This window comes from Fistularia commersonii, chromosome 14, assembly GCF_037954325.1.
Source record: "Fistularia commersonii isolate RoL2024-O1a breed Wild chromosome 14, RoL_Fcom_v1.0, whole genome shotgun sequence".
Taxonomy (NCBI): Eukaryota; Metazoa; Chordata; class Actinopteri; order Syngnathiformes; family Fistulariidae; genus Fistularia; species Fistularia commersonii.
The window spans coordinates 11,991,200-12,007,648 of NC_141297.1; the positions used below are offsets into that span (position 1 = coordinate 11,991,200).

Below are 16,449 nucleotides of genomic sequence, written 5' to 3' on the forward strand. Positions count from 1 at the left end.
TTTGGGGATTTTATTCCTCAAGGTTTCTATGCATATGTCACAGAAGAACACATTACAGAAAAACGTTTTGCTGTTTTTTTACGACTACTGAGAGGAAGCAAGCCAACAGTTAATGAAAGCTATTTCATGCATGTTTCATCCCTAACAAACTCTAAGAAAAACAATAGAGAAATAACACTGGCAGTAAAAATACAGTTCATGTCTAGTGCTTCTTTTCATTCTTGTACCTGTAATTGCATTATGGGCCAACATGCCACTAACATGGGTTTACATAGTTACGAGAGTTTCTGGCTAATGTATGGTGCTTCACTTGATATGCATAAAAATTAAAGTGTAGGTAGAATTTCTAAACATGAAAATGTCTGTCCTGAACATACCACATTTATAATAATCACTGGGCTATTATTGAGTTTCATCCAACAATATTATTGTTCAGTTGCAGCTTGGATGGATTAGACTTCAGTTTAAATGAACACTACTTTTCAATTTATTTAATTCAGATTTAAAGCCAGCATTTATAATAATGTTAATTAAAGACTGATGTTGACTTTTAAAATTTTGTTTTACTATTATTATCATTATAACATTGATAACAATTATTACTTTTAGTAGAAGTGATAACAGTAGTGTCATTTTGAGTTTGCATAGTTGTTCAGAGGTCCAGGAAATGAATTAGATTTTTCATCTTCATTTTGCCAGTTTGTTTATTCATTTCTAGCATTAGCTAATTGTTAATTTTAGTACAGATACAAATGAAAGATCGGGTGCAGGTTTTGTTTTCCCTTCCTCAACATCGTTGCCGTTGCAAAACAGGATATATTTCGATGTGTCCATATGTATTTGAAAATTTATTACATTCACTTTATAAAAGAATCAGGAATAGTTCATTAGCATATAATAAAACAGCGGGCTACTGACTTTGGCAGAGGTATGTGTTCTCAATTTTCTAAAAAAAATAGTTTCAGAAATGTGTTTGTGACACACACAGTGTTTATTGGAATATGGTGTCCATTTACCCATGAAAAACTACTGAGATTTACAGGCAATATGAAACTACAGACGTCTGGTATTCGGTGCTTGACTGACCTTCTGCTAGAGTACAGTTTCAGCTGCTCTGATTGTCTACCTTTAGAATCTGGACTGTAGAAATAACAGACTGTGACAAAGCCTGCAGGCTAGAGAGGGTCGCTTTGCTTTTGGACCTTTTTATTATTCGAGCCTTCAACAAGTTTTGATAAATGGCTGTGATAGATGGTTACACATCTGTATCTTTACAGCCCAAAAACCGACATCATTGTGGCTAAGTGAGGCAGCAGTACTGTAGTAATAAACTGGTAACAAGATAACCATATTGTGCAAGGTCACATTCTGGGACACTTGAATGGATCAGCCAAGTAAAGTGCAGCCGCAGTGCACAATTTATGTGAAGGCACAGCGTGTTGTTTTAGAAAATCTCGAGGGTGGAGCCGGTTAGAAATTGGCTTTATGAGGCGAAAAACTCAAAATGACTGTGGGAATTTTTCAAATCGACAGAGAGCAATTTAGATTTTTTAAATACAATCATTGTTTGTCTGTTTGGAGTATGCATGCCAGTGTCTATGTGCAGTGAACATCAGCATTCTATCTGAATGTGGGGTCAAGTGCACCCATATCTATGCATCTTTTTTGAACTGCCAAATGCATTTTCACAAATTCCTCGACACTCCTTTAAGATTTATACCTGCCTCACACTTGATTTTCTACCACGCTCGAAGTTTCCTGCCAAAATTCCAGGAGAAGGATGCTTAGCTAATAAAAAGAGAACCTGCTAAAAAACAGACTTCAGCTAACATCTCAAGTATTTATATGCGTGTATTTTCTAAAGTGTGTATGAAACAAGAGTTTGATTTATCAAACTTAAATCTCTTCCACCATCTGGTTAATTCATTCAAAATGGTATGAATGATGTGTAATAGGCAGTAAAAAAACACCAGCAATATTTATGCACAATTTAATGTCCTCTAGATTTATAGATAGACTGTATTGTAAATTGGACTGAGATGGTTTGCAGCGATTAAAAATGGGTCAGTGGGAGAAAAGAAATATTGGAAACACTGCTTAAAGGGATGTGTCGAAAATAGGTCACCTTTAATACGTACTCTCCAAATGATCCCACTGTAGTTGCGCCAGTTACATTTCCCTTTAATCTAAATGTCCAAATTCTAGAAGATGTTTGGATGAGTCCAGAACCCAGATTTTAGATCCACAAGCAAATGCATGAATGAACTGCAAAATGCTGCAAATGGTATGGTCACCAGCCGCCCCCCTCCCACTGGAAGCTTCCACACAACCACTATTCCATGTATTCTTGCTTTAACTCACAAACATGTAGAGACCACACTGATCATAAATCAAAATAAATTAGATGTTTTATTCTATTGATGTAATAAATATAACCCTACAAACTGGTGCTTTGTAAAATCTTGAAAAAAATCTGTGACCCCATTTTCTTGTCACATAGTTGATCACAGCTGTTTTATGTCTGTGAAGATTCCTGGTAATCCAGGTAACAGGACATCCAGATGTACTGAATTAAATGCCACTGGACTTGTACATTCTTGAAAACTTTTTGATGCTCTTTACCTCACTCATTGCTCAAGAGTAGTGAGTCTATTATTCTGGATGTATGTTTTTGATATGGGGTGTTAAATATTAACAGTTTTCTAATTTTGCTTGTACTGAAACATTCCAAAGTTGTAAAAACAGACCGGCAATCACATTTTTAATACACGGAAACACGGATAAATACACGGATAAACCAGCCAGGGAGAAAGCAGTTGACCCTCAACGAGTGGCTGATACTGGAGGAACCGAACACATGACAAGCCCATACAATATGTTGCTTCTGTTAGTGGTATAAAAGTTTGAAGATTCTACATCCTGAATGCCTTAATTCTCACACAAAATGTACTGGAAGAAAATACATTTAATGATCTATTTCTTTACCATCTTGGTTCTGGTTTAAACTAATTTATTCATTATGTGCACCACCTATTCAACAAACAGGCTCACAGTAGGGCTGGAGCCAATCCCTGCTGCCACTGGGTGAGATGTGAGGCTCATGCTGGACTGGACATCACTCAATCATTGTGTAACATAAGGAGCTATACAAACATTTGTTCTCATTTACATGTATTGGCTATCGTGACAGGCCTATATCTACCTAATCTTCACTCATTAGCCACTAACAATTATGTGATTTCATCCTTCCCGAACATACCAATTTGGACCAGATTCATGTGCATGTGAGAAATATTATGTCATGAACACTGGAGATCAAATTAACCAAATATAATGTCAATGCTTAAGTCTGTCGTTTTCCTCTGCCTTGGCCCTCAATCTTAAATCAATGTCCTCTGTGGTTACAGTTTGTACTGATAAAGCAAAATGCATGACCAAATCCATTCCTCCCATTTAGCCCCATCAATGTCACTTCATATTTTATTTCATGAGAAGAAGGCTTTAACAAAATAAACTCTTTCTCCAAAGTACCTCTGTATTTGAGGATGAAAGGAAAAGTGGCATGATGAATCATTTAGTGGCATGATGAATCAGCATGCAGCATTACTATGTAACGGCATACAGTGTTGCCATTTGAAAGCTCCAAATCCTCATTAGCAGAGATTCAGAAATTAATGTTATTTGGTCCAATATATGACTATAATACAAATAAAACTATTTGTGGCTGGAGAAATGTTTGCATAAATACCTGTCAAGGAATGATACTATGTGTACTTGAAGAACTTAGCTAATATTTTGTGCGCTCTAAATTGCTCAATTCATGGTAAGTACACCTATGATAATTGGTTTAAATAACCCTATTTTAATCATTTGAAATGCAAATAGCACAGTATTAGAATATGTCACATCTCATCGCACACAAAGTAATCAGCGCGATCCAAAATGTTGCCAATTTAGTAACAAATGTGTATTTCATAGATGCAAAACCAGTCCATTATTAATGAAAGTTTTTAACAGACTGATTTTGTGTAATTTTACTGTGTTATCGCTACGACCCCCTCCCCCCCCAAAAAAAATTAAGTCAAATCATCGAACTTTACTACACGTTTAGAGAGACTACCATCAGTAGGTTTCATTGTTTGAATTGAATCTCTCAGAGCAACATTTAGGCATTAAAAGGGAGCTGGGTGCTCAAGAGTATCCAAAGTGATGCATAAACTCAACCTCTGAGAAGTCTTAGCAGCTCAGTTGCTATTGCTGCTTTTAAGAGAAACAGACAGAAAGATCTACAGTATGTATTTGAGCATATGTTAAAGTCTGTGTCGTTATCTTGTGAGTGGAGGCTTGTGAAAACCATTAAAGGGAAATGGTCACCATCATTATCTCATGTCTCGACAATTCCCTTGAAGGTGGAATGTCAATAATCAGAGACATACCTGAATCCTGACTTGACTTGGACTCAGATAGGCTGACAGCAGAAGCATCTCGTGACTGATCAATCATTCCAATGTTCACTTTGTGCTTGTAGGGGTCCAGAGCACCAAGCAGACCCAATACACGAATGGCCTGTCAGTGACAGTCACCAAGACAGATAGTTATCCAGAGAATGAATTATTCTTCCAAAACAGTGCTAACACCTTGTAATTCCAAAGTTGGGCTGAACTGGAGATGTAACAGTTTCTGCTCAAGCAACCATTTGGTATATTGAGGATAGCCTGGGACATAGTGACCCAGCAAATCAATAACAGAGAAGCTGAATACAATGGTATAGTCTGAGTGGTTTTCTATGAATGTTTAGAATTTTGTACCACTGACATTGCATCTGCAATCACATTACCGTGTTAAATGGCTGTAAATCCAAGCTAACAGCAGCAGCTGTTCTGTGTGTTTCAATACAATGGCATTACAATACAATGTATTACTCTCTCTGAGCATATAATAAGGTAATGGATAAGAGTAGAAACAATTATCAATTACGTCACAGTATAGGACACAGGACCTTCCATGTAATAATGGAAAATTAGAATGGCATTTGCATCACGTACTCATATAAGTATAATCAACCCTTTAAAGTCGAAAAGACGCTTGAAATTTAACCATGTGCTAAAACACCAGATTATTGGATATTGAACCACTTAGGTAAGTTAATGTCATTACCAGGAAAAAACAAAGGCCTAAAAGGCATTATAAAGTAACCTTTGCATACCTCTCTTCTGATGCCCTGGTTTTGCTCTGTTTTGAGGAAATTGAGCAGCACCTCCAAAAGTGAGGGGTACTTGCGGTAGGGCTCAACCACATAGCCCGTACTTGCCACCTGCTGGCCCAATGTCCACAATGCCACCTAGTGGAAAGTCAGAGGTACACCACTTAAACAATGCCACTGATAGAAAACCTCTGTTTGGTATATCTATTTCTTTTTAAGAATACTGAAAAATGTATTAACTATTTTTATGATATGATGAATTTGTTGTTGGTAATCTACTCCATCAAAAAAAAAAACTACAACCTTAATCTGGTCTGCTAATGGAGTAATTTATAATGTGAGTACTAATTGCAACATTGATGACTACTTTTAAATGACCCCTCATTTGGTTACTTTTTTCTTTTTCTGTGTTTTCACTGGCACACACTCCTTTAACCTCCATTTTGAGAGAATGGTAGAAACTCAACAATCCTAACATTTCATTGTATGACCCCAGACATGTCCAGATATTATGGCCTTTCATGTTTACAATTATGTGTATATATTGCAAACAAAGGTATTTTTAACATTGTATGGAATTTTTGGGACGGTAAGAAAATTGCAATATTTGACACAAGACACTATATCCTTCTCCCATACCTGTCGCTTGGCCAGTGAGGAGGAATCTTGAAGCATGTCCATGATAATTGGAAAAAGTTCATCCATCCATTTCCTCATCTCTAGGCCACTCACCTGACCGGGAAGACATATGAAACAAGGGGAAATAAATGTATTTTGTAATTAGCAGTGAACAAGTTATTCTGAGATTAGACCAAATTACAATTAGTGAAATTGATTAAAGTTGTAAAATAATGATCACATGTACAATCTATGTATTTGAGCCAACCTCCCTGTCCCTCGGTCTGAGGATTGGAATCCCTATGATAGTGTGGGCCTCGGCACAATTCAGTGGTTGAGGCCTCTAACAAAAACTGACCTCAGAGGATAACAAGACCAAACAGCTTTCACTAAAAAGATATTCAATCAAACTACTTATAATGCAAAAGAAAAAAAAACTGTCATATTATCTTTAAGGGACAATTCAAGCTTTTCTCATCTTCACCAAAATGAGATTTACCCTTACCTGAGCCAACTCTCCAATGGTTGCAAGGACGCTTATTACCACTCCAGGGTTGGGATCTGGGTCTTTCAACTTGAGGATAAGAGCCTGCAAGAGTAAAGGGCAAAGAAGTCACTTGTCTTGCTGAACTTTCACTGCCATCCTTTTACTGAATACATGTGCATGGCAAAATTGAAGAAAAATAAAATAACATACAATAAATAACATAAAATAAATTAAAAAAAAAACTTGAACCTTGAGAATGGGTTCCATATATGGACGAATTAGTCGGGGGGCATTGGAGACCAGATGACCAAGCATGCGGGCACTCTGTTCTTTGTTTCTGCCAACACCACTGTGCTCCAACTCTGTTAAGATCTGGAATAAAATAAAGAAAAATCAAAGTGTAAGCAGTACAGGACATTTTTTCTGTGCTGCTTTCTTAACGAATCTGATAGAAACAGCAGATAGGTGACTATACCAACTAATTCCAACATTTAAGTACATAGTGTGATAATGGCATTTCTTCATGGGGGAGCACACATAGTTTATCCATTAAACAGATATTTGAAATCATAGAAAGTGTGTTAAAACTGTTCTTCAAAGTTCATTACAAAGATAGGTTGGGACAATCAGATTGAAATTTACCCAGCCTCAACTTAAGGGATTGATAAGAAAGTTATACAGGGCTCACTTTATTTGTGTATATTAGAGTGGAGCACTGCATGGGAGGAGCTTCCTATTAGAAGTGCCTATTTAAAAACAAATTATCAGAACATTCATGTTTATTGAACTGATACATTCACATTGGATGATTGATCAGCAGATTATTTTGCTCCTCTGTACATATAAATGTGGTTACATTCTACTGTGCATCGGCGGTGCTTCTCCAACCTGAATGAGCATCTTGCGCAGGAATGGCATGACAAAGGCAGGGTTCATGCTGCTGAGGCGTCCGATTGTGCAGATAGCCAGTTCTCTGATCTCAAACACCTCATCATTCAAGGCTACAAACAGTGCTTGCAAGTTCTCAGCCTGGGCAAGGTGAGCATCAAAGCGCTCATCAAGAGATGCCAAAACACAGTATCGGATATCTGGATCTGAAAGAGAAGAGGACAGAGGGAAGACTCATACTATCACCCTAAATAGCCTATCATTTTAGTCTTCTCAACTGTAGGTCACTATCTACCTGGGTCTGTGATACCAACAACCAGCAGCTTGCTCAGCACATCTGCAACTACTTGCACTGCCGTCTGGCTAACATGGCCGCTCATACGCTGGATGGAAGGCGTGAGAAGTCGTGAGCAGGTCCGAGCTGCCTCCATACGAATCTCCTTGTGCTCGCTGTTCAAGAAGTGGTCAGCACAGTGCCGCACAAACTGGGTAAGGGAGTGTCCTGATGAAAGAAAACTGAGTTCAAATAAACATTTCTAAAATATTAAGCAAATCATTGCTTGGAAACAAGAAAGCTATTGCAGACAGTGATTTTTTTATACATGTAATACTTGGGTAACTGTGTAGACAAAATGCTCATGTTTGATCCAGTGTATTATCCTAATATTTATCAAGTTAATGTACATTTTTCAATTTTGTTCTTCCAGAAGTCACTGACAGCTGCCATGGCCCTAAACCAATTATTTACAACAAAATGCAAGCCTCTATTTCTTTCATGTAGCAACCTTTAAAAAAATAGTAATTACCTGAATTTATCCAAAAAAAAATATTTTTCTCTGAATGCAGAGATGGCCTCTAAGCAGAAGATTCAATTTAAGAACCCTATCTTGGACAGTTCTTACTTTTATTTCTCCTTACTCTCAAAGTGCAGAGGTCTTAAGACTATCAGTACAACATTTATTTAATAGTGATTAATAAGCTATTTTTTTCGCTCTAAAGCAGAGGTTTAAACCATGGACTGGTACCAGGTCACAAAGAAAAAAAAGTCATTCAAAATTAAATTTATTTTATTTTCATCAGTCTGCTGGGTTTTTTTTTTTTTTTTGGAAAAATGTCCACGTCACTAGAATGGCACACAAATGTCAACGGACATTATTTATTTGCAAAAAATGACACCAGAAGTGTCTCAAAATGCCAGCCAAAAGAGCTGCATTTAAAAGAAAATACTAAGAGTCTTACATAGATAGATTCATCTTAAAAGCCCCCCTAGTCCTTGAAAAGGTTGCCGGGGATGAACGTGGTCCTTTGTACTCAAAAAAGGTTGGGGACCACTGCTCTTAAGAATATAAAACAACAGTGCTTTGATTCATTACGCTGATGCTGTTCATACTGACATTCTTTACCAATATTTAGAAATCCTGATTTCAGAGTTGCCTTCTCCATCTTTGCTCTACCAAACTCTCATTCTCTGAATATTCTGTCTTAGTGTCTTTGAGGTTGGACCCTTTATTTGAACAATTAATGCTGTTCTTACCCTCAAATTCAAAGCTTCCAAGTGTACGTAGGGCGAGTGTGATGCTGCCTACATCACTGGCCTCTGGAATGTTAGTAAGGCTTGGTGAGGCCAGCTGGTGAGCCAGGCCTTTCGGCATGCCAGGATGCCGCAATGGCTTATGCATCAACACAAGGGAGAGCATCTTTAGTAAACCATCCTGGATGTCCTTCTTTAGTGGTGTGATCTGGCGGCTCAGATCATACAGCACTGCTGTGAGGGCGGGACTAGAAAAATAGGGAAAATTAAAATCAATCATCAGAAAACAGAGAAAAATCCTATATATCATCATACAAACCTTAAGATTAGATGAGCATTGATCAACAATCCCAAAATTTCAATAAATTCAAATACCTCTAGCTGTATTACAGAAAATTAAATTTAATCAGAGAAAGGGAAAATGTTTTTATCAATTATTATTCTAATCATTGCATTTATCGTTATTTTTTGGTTCAGCTGCATTAGTACCAGTTTTTCTATACCTGAGGCCGACAGCCAACATGGGTTCCAAGAGTTCCTTGATGTCCGGTTGGATGCTGGGACCCATGGCTCTAGAGAGCATACTGATGCAGGTGAACACTGTGGCATCCACTTGCATTGTCTTTTGCCTCCTGTAAACAACAGAAAAAAATGGAAAAAATAATGGCTTTAACCAGAAAAAAAGTTTCTTCAAGAAACTTGTGGGGAACTTGTATATTAAAAAAGCACATATGGACCAGGAAAAACTTCGCTATATTCATTTTCTTGAAAATCATGCAGTATCTAGAATCTGTCCTTATAAATTCCCTTAATGCTGTTTAATAGCTGCTGTGACAACGGAATTTCCCCATCATGGGACGAATGATTATTTTATCTTGTGTTATCTTATCTTATTCAGAATGTGAATATGTCAGATGCTAAGTGCATGTGAACAAGAGAGCAAACGAATGTAATTAAAATTAACCAAATTAAGTTCATAGCAGATCACAGCATGCAAATATCTGAACAAGCCAGAGAAATACTTTTCATGTTCTGGTTACTGACTTGTGAGCAAAGTCCTTAGGCGGCAGAGCAGCCTTGATGATCTCGAGTATCTTTGACAGGTATGGCTGGATTTCTGCCCTCACGGCAACAACGAGCAAGCCCAGAGCCTGGAAAGCTGCTGTTCTCTCCTTCTCCCTTTTCAGGCAGCCCAGCAAGTAGCCCATAGTTTCTGAGAGGTATTGGTCTACACATGATGAAGGTGAATGAATACAAACACAAAGGGCTTAAAGTTGTTACCAGCTCTTGAACACTACTCGCCACAAGAATTTGGACAGAGAAGTCAAAACCATGTTTGACAGGATTACTGGGAGTTTTTTCATTAAAAAAAGGCATTTTTGAGTTATTCACTGAAAAGACAGTCACTTGATGGGGATTTGGTTGGATCCTGGACTTAATAGTCAAGATCAACTTTATTGTCAATTCTGCCATATGTTTTACACATGCAGAGGATTCAAATAGCATTTCTCTAAGACCAACGGTCAAAACTTTCCCCACCTGTAAAGTTATTTGGCTGGAAAGCAGCAAGTCGCGGAAGCAAGTTGAGGATGGTCATCTGGATCAAAGGGTTCTTGCTGGTTCTGTATTTCAGCACCCACCGACACACCTGGACCACGTGCATAATGGAGGATAAATTGCAAATAATTCTGTCTAGTGACCAAAAGCCTTTACAATCTCATTGTTACACAATGGGATCTTCTTTAGAACGTTATTAAAGATAGTTTTTGATTCATGAATAAAAATACATTTCATTATTTGTAGCTATGATCATCCTCATCAGACATACCATACAAAATAATATCAGCTGTGGAGAAACACTGTGAGGCAATGCAGTTCAAATTCTTTGTGTCTAAAAAAATCCTCAAAGGTAACATATTTACTTGGGTAGCAATTTTGGCAAACAAAAACTTTACTTATATGAAGGGTTGCAACAATATTGTGGCGGAAACATCCACCTGGTCAAATCGCTCCTCCATCAGCTCACGGCAGTATCTGCTCTCCACCAGAGAGCTCTTTGCAGGCACTGGTGTGGCTCCAAAGCTGAGGAAGCCCTGGGGCGTGCTATAGCCCAGCAGACCCAGGAGAGCATTGGACTGCTGTGGCTGAACAGACTGGAAGCTGGTGAATGGTGTGATGTGCCTGGGCTTTGTTCCAAATCCCATCAGCTCCTTGCAGTATTTATCATGGACCAGCTGCTGCTGTGTGATCTCTTCCATCTCCTCACGCATGCGCTGGTAGTGGAAAATACAGTGGGAGAACTGCTTACATTTAGTTCTGCCAATTTCTCTACAGTACAATTACCTTCACTTACCTCTCCCTCCATGCTGCTGATACGGACCAACTCATTCAGAATGAGTAAAGCTCCGTGAACCCTGTCATCACGATTCATTCCTTTCTCCTTTGCTAAAGTTTCATCAAAGCCTTTTTCTGCCTCCTCAAAGGTTTGCTGCAACATGAAATGTTGTCGATTACAGTGTAATACAAAAGCAAGGTACAGAGAGGTAGCTGATTAAAGGTCATATAATAGGATCTGAAACAAAACTGTGGGATTGCATACTTTGTACCACTGAGGTTTCTGCATTTCCTTAGTCTCCCTTTGTGTGGTGAGGATGAGACATGCACGAAGAGCAGACACGGCCCCCTCTCGGATTGCCTGTTTGGGGTCCCAAACTGCATAGAATATGTTGTCAAAGAAGGGCTGCACTTGTTGAAAGAAGAAGGTGGGTGCACTCACAGCCAGCTCCCTCAACACCAACACCTAGAATACAGAGACAAACTCAAATGAATGTTTTTAGAACATTATGTCTAATTTCTTAATATCCCTGGAAATGAGTCATTTTTTTAAATAGAAAACACCTACATTATAAATATCAACAGGATACAGCTGGTAATCACTGTTTCCTCTAAGCCGCGCGTTTGCGCAATCACGCGCTACTCCAGCATTCTCCGCGTACAACGAATCTACACTGCGCACAGAATAAAATCCAAGCTGAATTGTAAATAAAACAAATGTGTTTAATTTATTTACAGTTCAGCTTTGTTGAATTCGGAGAACGCTGGAGCAGTGCGCGATTAGGCAAATGCGCGGTTTAGAGGGAACAATGCTTGTAATGGTGGTGATCATCTTGTGCCGTGCACTTCGGTAGTGCTTGTTTTATACTAATGTATACTGATAAAGATGTCAGTTTTTACTTTATGTACAGAATGAATTATCTTCATACACTTTGACATCTTTATTGTTATAAAAAATTGGAATAAGCTGTTTACCTCTGTCCCACAGTATCTCAAAAAGTATGCTTTCTCTAAACCAGAGGATGGCTTGAAGACACATCGTATCATTGTCATTGTTTAAGCATTGCCTGAAAAGATCCCTACTAGATTCCCACTTCAAGATATGAGAGAACTGTATCAAATAAACCTTTACACATCACTGACATCTCACTGACATGTTCTGTATTGTAACTGAAACTGCCATAAGACATATACGTCCTTATCTCAACCTTCTTTGCCTTTATGTCAAGAGTCAATAATAAAATCAATATTGAATACTGTTCTCAACAGACCAGCAAAAGCCAGTCATTAAGAGTCACAAAACAAAGTGCAACAATATAATGGCGTTAGATGAACTTGTGCTCCGGCCTCTTCTTTAAGAAACCTAAACACCATCAAGAAATGTTTGCATTTCAAACACAGTCCTTTCTGCATGCTCGTCACTTACTGCTGCATGGCGTCTGCCTTCATTCCTGTCTGCTCCAAGCCACTCAAGGGCCCTCTTCACCTCAAACTCCACATATTCAGCCGTGAAGGTGTCTCCGGCCATTGACAAGTGGCCCATGGCTTTTGAAGCCATTTCCATGACAACTGGGTCACTGGAAGGGAGTAGGTTGCGCAGATAGTTGGCGAAGCGACTGATCCTGGTGGCATTGCCTCCCTCCACCCCAATGAGACTCACTAGAATAAACAATTACCTCAGTTATATTCTGCATAGTCAGTATATACCATGAACTTGTCATGCAATCTACATTATTAAAGTGGCTGTGGCAAACATGTTAAAGACCAAGATTACAATGAAGCAAACTCATTCAGCTCATTCTGCCAAATTATGGCAAGACAAGAGATTAAAACTACATTGTGGCTTACCAATGGCAAGAATCCCTCCTTTCTTTTCATTCACATCTGAGCTGGATACCAGCTCAAATATGTGGTGATTTAACTCATCATAGAATGTTGTGGCTTCATCTTGGCTTAACTGTGATAGGGACAAAGGTCACATATGACAAATTAAAAGTTTAAAAATCAATTTGACTACAATTGGAATGGAAACGCTTGCTATTGAATTGCATTTCAGACATCTGAATTACAAATTAATTTAATATCACTATATAATAACCTCTCTTAGCTCTGTTGTTACATAATGTTGAAGATCTTTGGCAGATTTGGCTCTCGTATCTTCATTTCGGCTTTTCAGTCCACTGACAAACTGTTGAAGCACAGTGGCCGTGCCGGAGATGATAACCATTTGGATGGCCTGTGCTGCAAAGAGAATAAACATGGCTTTACTGAAAAATTCTCCACGTAAACAAATGACAAGCCTATGCAATGTAAACAAGAAATAAATGGGACGGAATCGGTGTTGATACACAGGCTCATCGTTGACAGTTTGAAATCATAGGTCGTTGGTGTTTGTGGTTAGCGAAAGATTCGTAGAGCCATCTGATACCAGGTTAAAGATGATGGATGCATTTACTACAGATCACTGTTACCGTCTGACTTTTCAGATGTTTAAATAAACAATAACAAGGTGGATACGGATATCCTTAGAATATATCCGCTTTGTTAAAGAACTGAGAACCACATCATGCTGTTATTGTTTGGCTAACGTTAGCATGTTCCATTGAGAAGCTCGGGAGGTTATTTTGCTTTCGCATAACCAAAACATAATAGCCACGGTTATTGACTAATACTTACGCGTCTATGTATCTATGCAGGCCGGTGGATTTTAATTTACCTCTTGCAAAATCAAACAAACAAAAAAAATAAACACTGACAGTACGACTACGTTGGGGTAAGGTTAGCTAGCTACAGATTCTGTCCGGCGACATTAGGGAAACTTCACTAGAGGAAAGTTGCGCAGCCTGCACGGAGGCGCAACTGGGATTTTTATCATTATTGTTATTTTCATTTTTTAACGATACACAGATAAGCCCATGATTTATAAATGAATACATGAACGTTTCATTGGTGTCAGACGACGTGACATGTAATTAAATGGAAAAAAAAGAATACCTCGTCCACTTCTATTTTGAATAATTGACTTGTAATTTTGAACTATTCCATAATTTCTTTTTGTCAAAAGAAATAAAACTCGGAAATATTTCTAAAATGTAAGATTTACAATATATTTATATTTATATTTCATAAAATGCAGAGTAAAACGTGCAGGCTGAATAAGGTGTTCGACATTGATGTAACGAGAGTACACATGCACACATCAGTACATGACGTGCATGAAACTAGACTGCATAAGATGAGAAAACAACCAGACGTATTGTTATATTTTATATTATAGATAAATTACATATTCGCATGGTTGCTCAGTTTTATCGATGCAAACTATTTTCAGCCTCTTGAGGGAGACATTGTCTTGGTAAGACTTTTCCTACCTGAATCATTTCTGGTTTTCCTCAATCTGATGTGAGGAGTCAAACCCACTGACCAAATTACCATTGCTTTGTTGTTTTGACAGTTTGAAATATAAAGTCCCAGCTTCACATGCCTTTTCATCCGCAAAATGATGGACCAATTATCCTGTATTATTTCAACAACAACAACACTCGGTTAAGGAGTTATTAATGCAGCCTCAGAGGGGCACAAACCAGTGTTTCTCTGAGCCAAACCCAAATAAATGCAGTAGGTTGCAGCAGATAGCTGCAAAACTTGTGCCAAAAATAAATATGCAAATTTAACCTATAAATCTCACACTGGATCAGTTGAGGCCCACGGTAACAATGACCACCATTTGTGTCAATAACCTGCAGGGTACCACTGGAAACTGGGCAATTGTGGGTCGAAGAAGAGCGGTGGAGAGCATGTTCTGAAGCAGAAAAAGCAGAGGAAAGGGAAGAGTCTGGGACTGAGGGTAGAGATTTAAAATATTGGGATGATGACAGGAAAAGCTGAGAGTTGGTTGACGTGATGCAGAGAAAGAAGATGGATATGATGTGTGTCCAGGAAACTAGGTGAAAAGTAAGCAAGCCTGGGAGCTTAGAAGCAAGTTGTTCTATTATGGTACTGACTTGAAGAGAAATAGAGTGGGAGCTATCTTGAAGGACAAGTTTTTTGGGAATGTACTGGAGGTGAAAAGTGTCAGAAAGAGTCTGACACTGGAAATTGGAGGTGTGATGCTTGTTGTTAGTGAATTTCTGCAGTGAGTCAGATGAAGTGATGCAGAATATCCCCAGGGGTGAGAGAGTGGTAATTGGTGCAGACTTCAATGTACATGTTGGTGCAGGCAATAGAGTGAATGAAGAAGTGATGGGCAGGTTTGGTATCCAGGATAAGAATGCAGAGGGACAGATGGTGGTCGCCTTCTAAAAAGGATGGAAATGGCTGTAGTGAATACTTCTTTCTAGAAAAGGCAGGAACATAAGATAACTTATAAGAGCAGAGGTAGGAGCACGCAGGTAGACCACATCTTGTATAGACAATGTAATATGAAGGTGACAGCATAGGATGGTGGTTTGTAGGATGACTCAGGTTACAATAAAGATGACAGAGCAGACGACAAAGTGGTGGAAGCTGAAAAGGTAAGTTTTGTATGGTTTTCAGGGAGGAGTTGAGAAAAGCTTTTGGTGGTGGCTTTCAGATGACTGGACAGCTACAGCCAATGTGAACAGGGAGACAGGTAAGAGAGTACTTGCTGAGTCGTCTGACAGGAAAGAAGGTGAGGAGACTTGGTGGGGGAATGAGGAAATGCGGGACTATATACAGAGAAAGCGGTTTGCAAAGAAGAAGTGGGACACTGATCGGACTGGAGAGAACAGACAGGAGTACATAGAGATGCAGCGCAAGGTAAAGATAGAGGTTGCAAAGGCAAAACAAGGGCATATGATGACTTGTATGCTCAATTGGACGGTAAGGAGGGAGAGAATGATTTATACAGGTTGGCAAAACAGAGATAGAGATGGAAAGGATGTGCAGCAGGTCCAGGTGATTAATGATAGAGAGGGAAATGTATTGACAGATGCTGGAAGAGTGATGGGAAGATGGAAAGAGTACTTTGAAGAGCTGATGAATGAGGAAAATGAAAGAGGGAAGGGTAGATGAGTGTTGTAGACCATGGAGTAGCAGAGATTTGTAAAGTTGAAGTGAGGAATGTACTGAAGAGGATAAAGAGTGGAAAGGCAGCTGGTTCTGGTGGAGGTATGGAAATGTCTGGGAGATGCAGCAGCACAGTTTCTGGTTAGATTATCAACATGGTCTTAAAAAGTGGGGGATGCCTGAGCAATGGAGAAGTGTAATGGTTACCATTTTTAAGAATAAGGGAGATTTACACAATTGCGGTAACTATAGAGGAATGTCATTGATAAGCCATACAATAAAGTTATGAGAAGGAGTAGCCAGAACTAGACTTAGAGCAGAAATCAGCCTTTGTGAGCAGCAGTATGGTTTCATGCCCAG

General features: G+C 38.8%; 1 protein-coding gene across 1 annotated transcript in view; it reads right to left on the minus strand.

The window, feature by feature from the left end:
• The window catches only part of mtor (mechanistic target of rapamycin kinase), an 87,493-nt gene extending 73,620 nt beyond the window's left edge, over window positions 1-13,873 (minus strand). The window contains exons 1-18 of the mRNA XM_086158976.1: window positions 13,738-13,873; window positions 13,160-13,302; window positions 12,910-13,018; window positions 12,488-12,720; window positions 11,327-11,527; window positions 11,081-11,215; window positions 10,725-11,000; window positions 10,267-10,375; window positions 9,772-9,955; window positions 9,231-9,359; window positions 8,731-8,975; window positions 7,492-7,698; window positions 7,197-7,402; window positions 6,558-6,680; window positions 6,327-6,410; window positions 5,843-5,935; window positions 5,207-5,341; window positions 4,437-4,566 (exon numbers count right to left, since the gene is read on the minus strand). Coding sequence (XP_086015102.1) covers window positions 4,437-4,566; window positions 5,207-5,341; window positions 5,843-5,935; window positions 6,327-6,410; window positions 6,558-6,680; window positions 7,197-7,402; window positions 7,492-7,698; window positions 8,731-8,975; window positions 9,231-9,359; window positions 9,772-9,955; window positions 10,267-10,375; window positions 10,725-11,000; window positions 11,081-11,215; window positions 11,327-11,527; window positions 12,488-12,720; window positions 12,910-13,018; window positions 13,160-13,288 — 2,728 coding nt within the window. The 5' untranslated portion in view covers window positions 13,289-13,302; window positions 13,738-13,873. The remainder of the gene's footprint in view (window positions 1-4,436; window positions 4,567-5,206; window positions 5,342-5,842; window positions 5,936-6,326; window positions 6,411-6,557; window positions 6,681-7,196; window positions 7,403-7,491; window positions 7,699-8,730; window positions 8,976-9,230; window positions 9,360-9,771; window positions 9,956-10,266; window positions 10,376-10,724; window positions 11,001-11,080; window positions 11,216-11,326; window positions 11,528-12,487; window positions 12,721-12,909; window positions 13,019-13,159; window positions 13,303-13,737) is intronic.
• Between the last annotated feature and the right edge of the window lie 2,576 nt (window positions 13,874-16,449).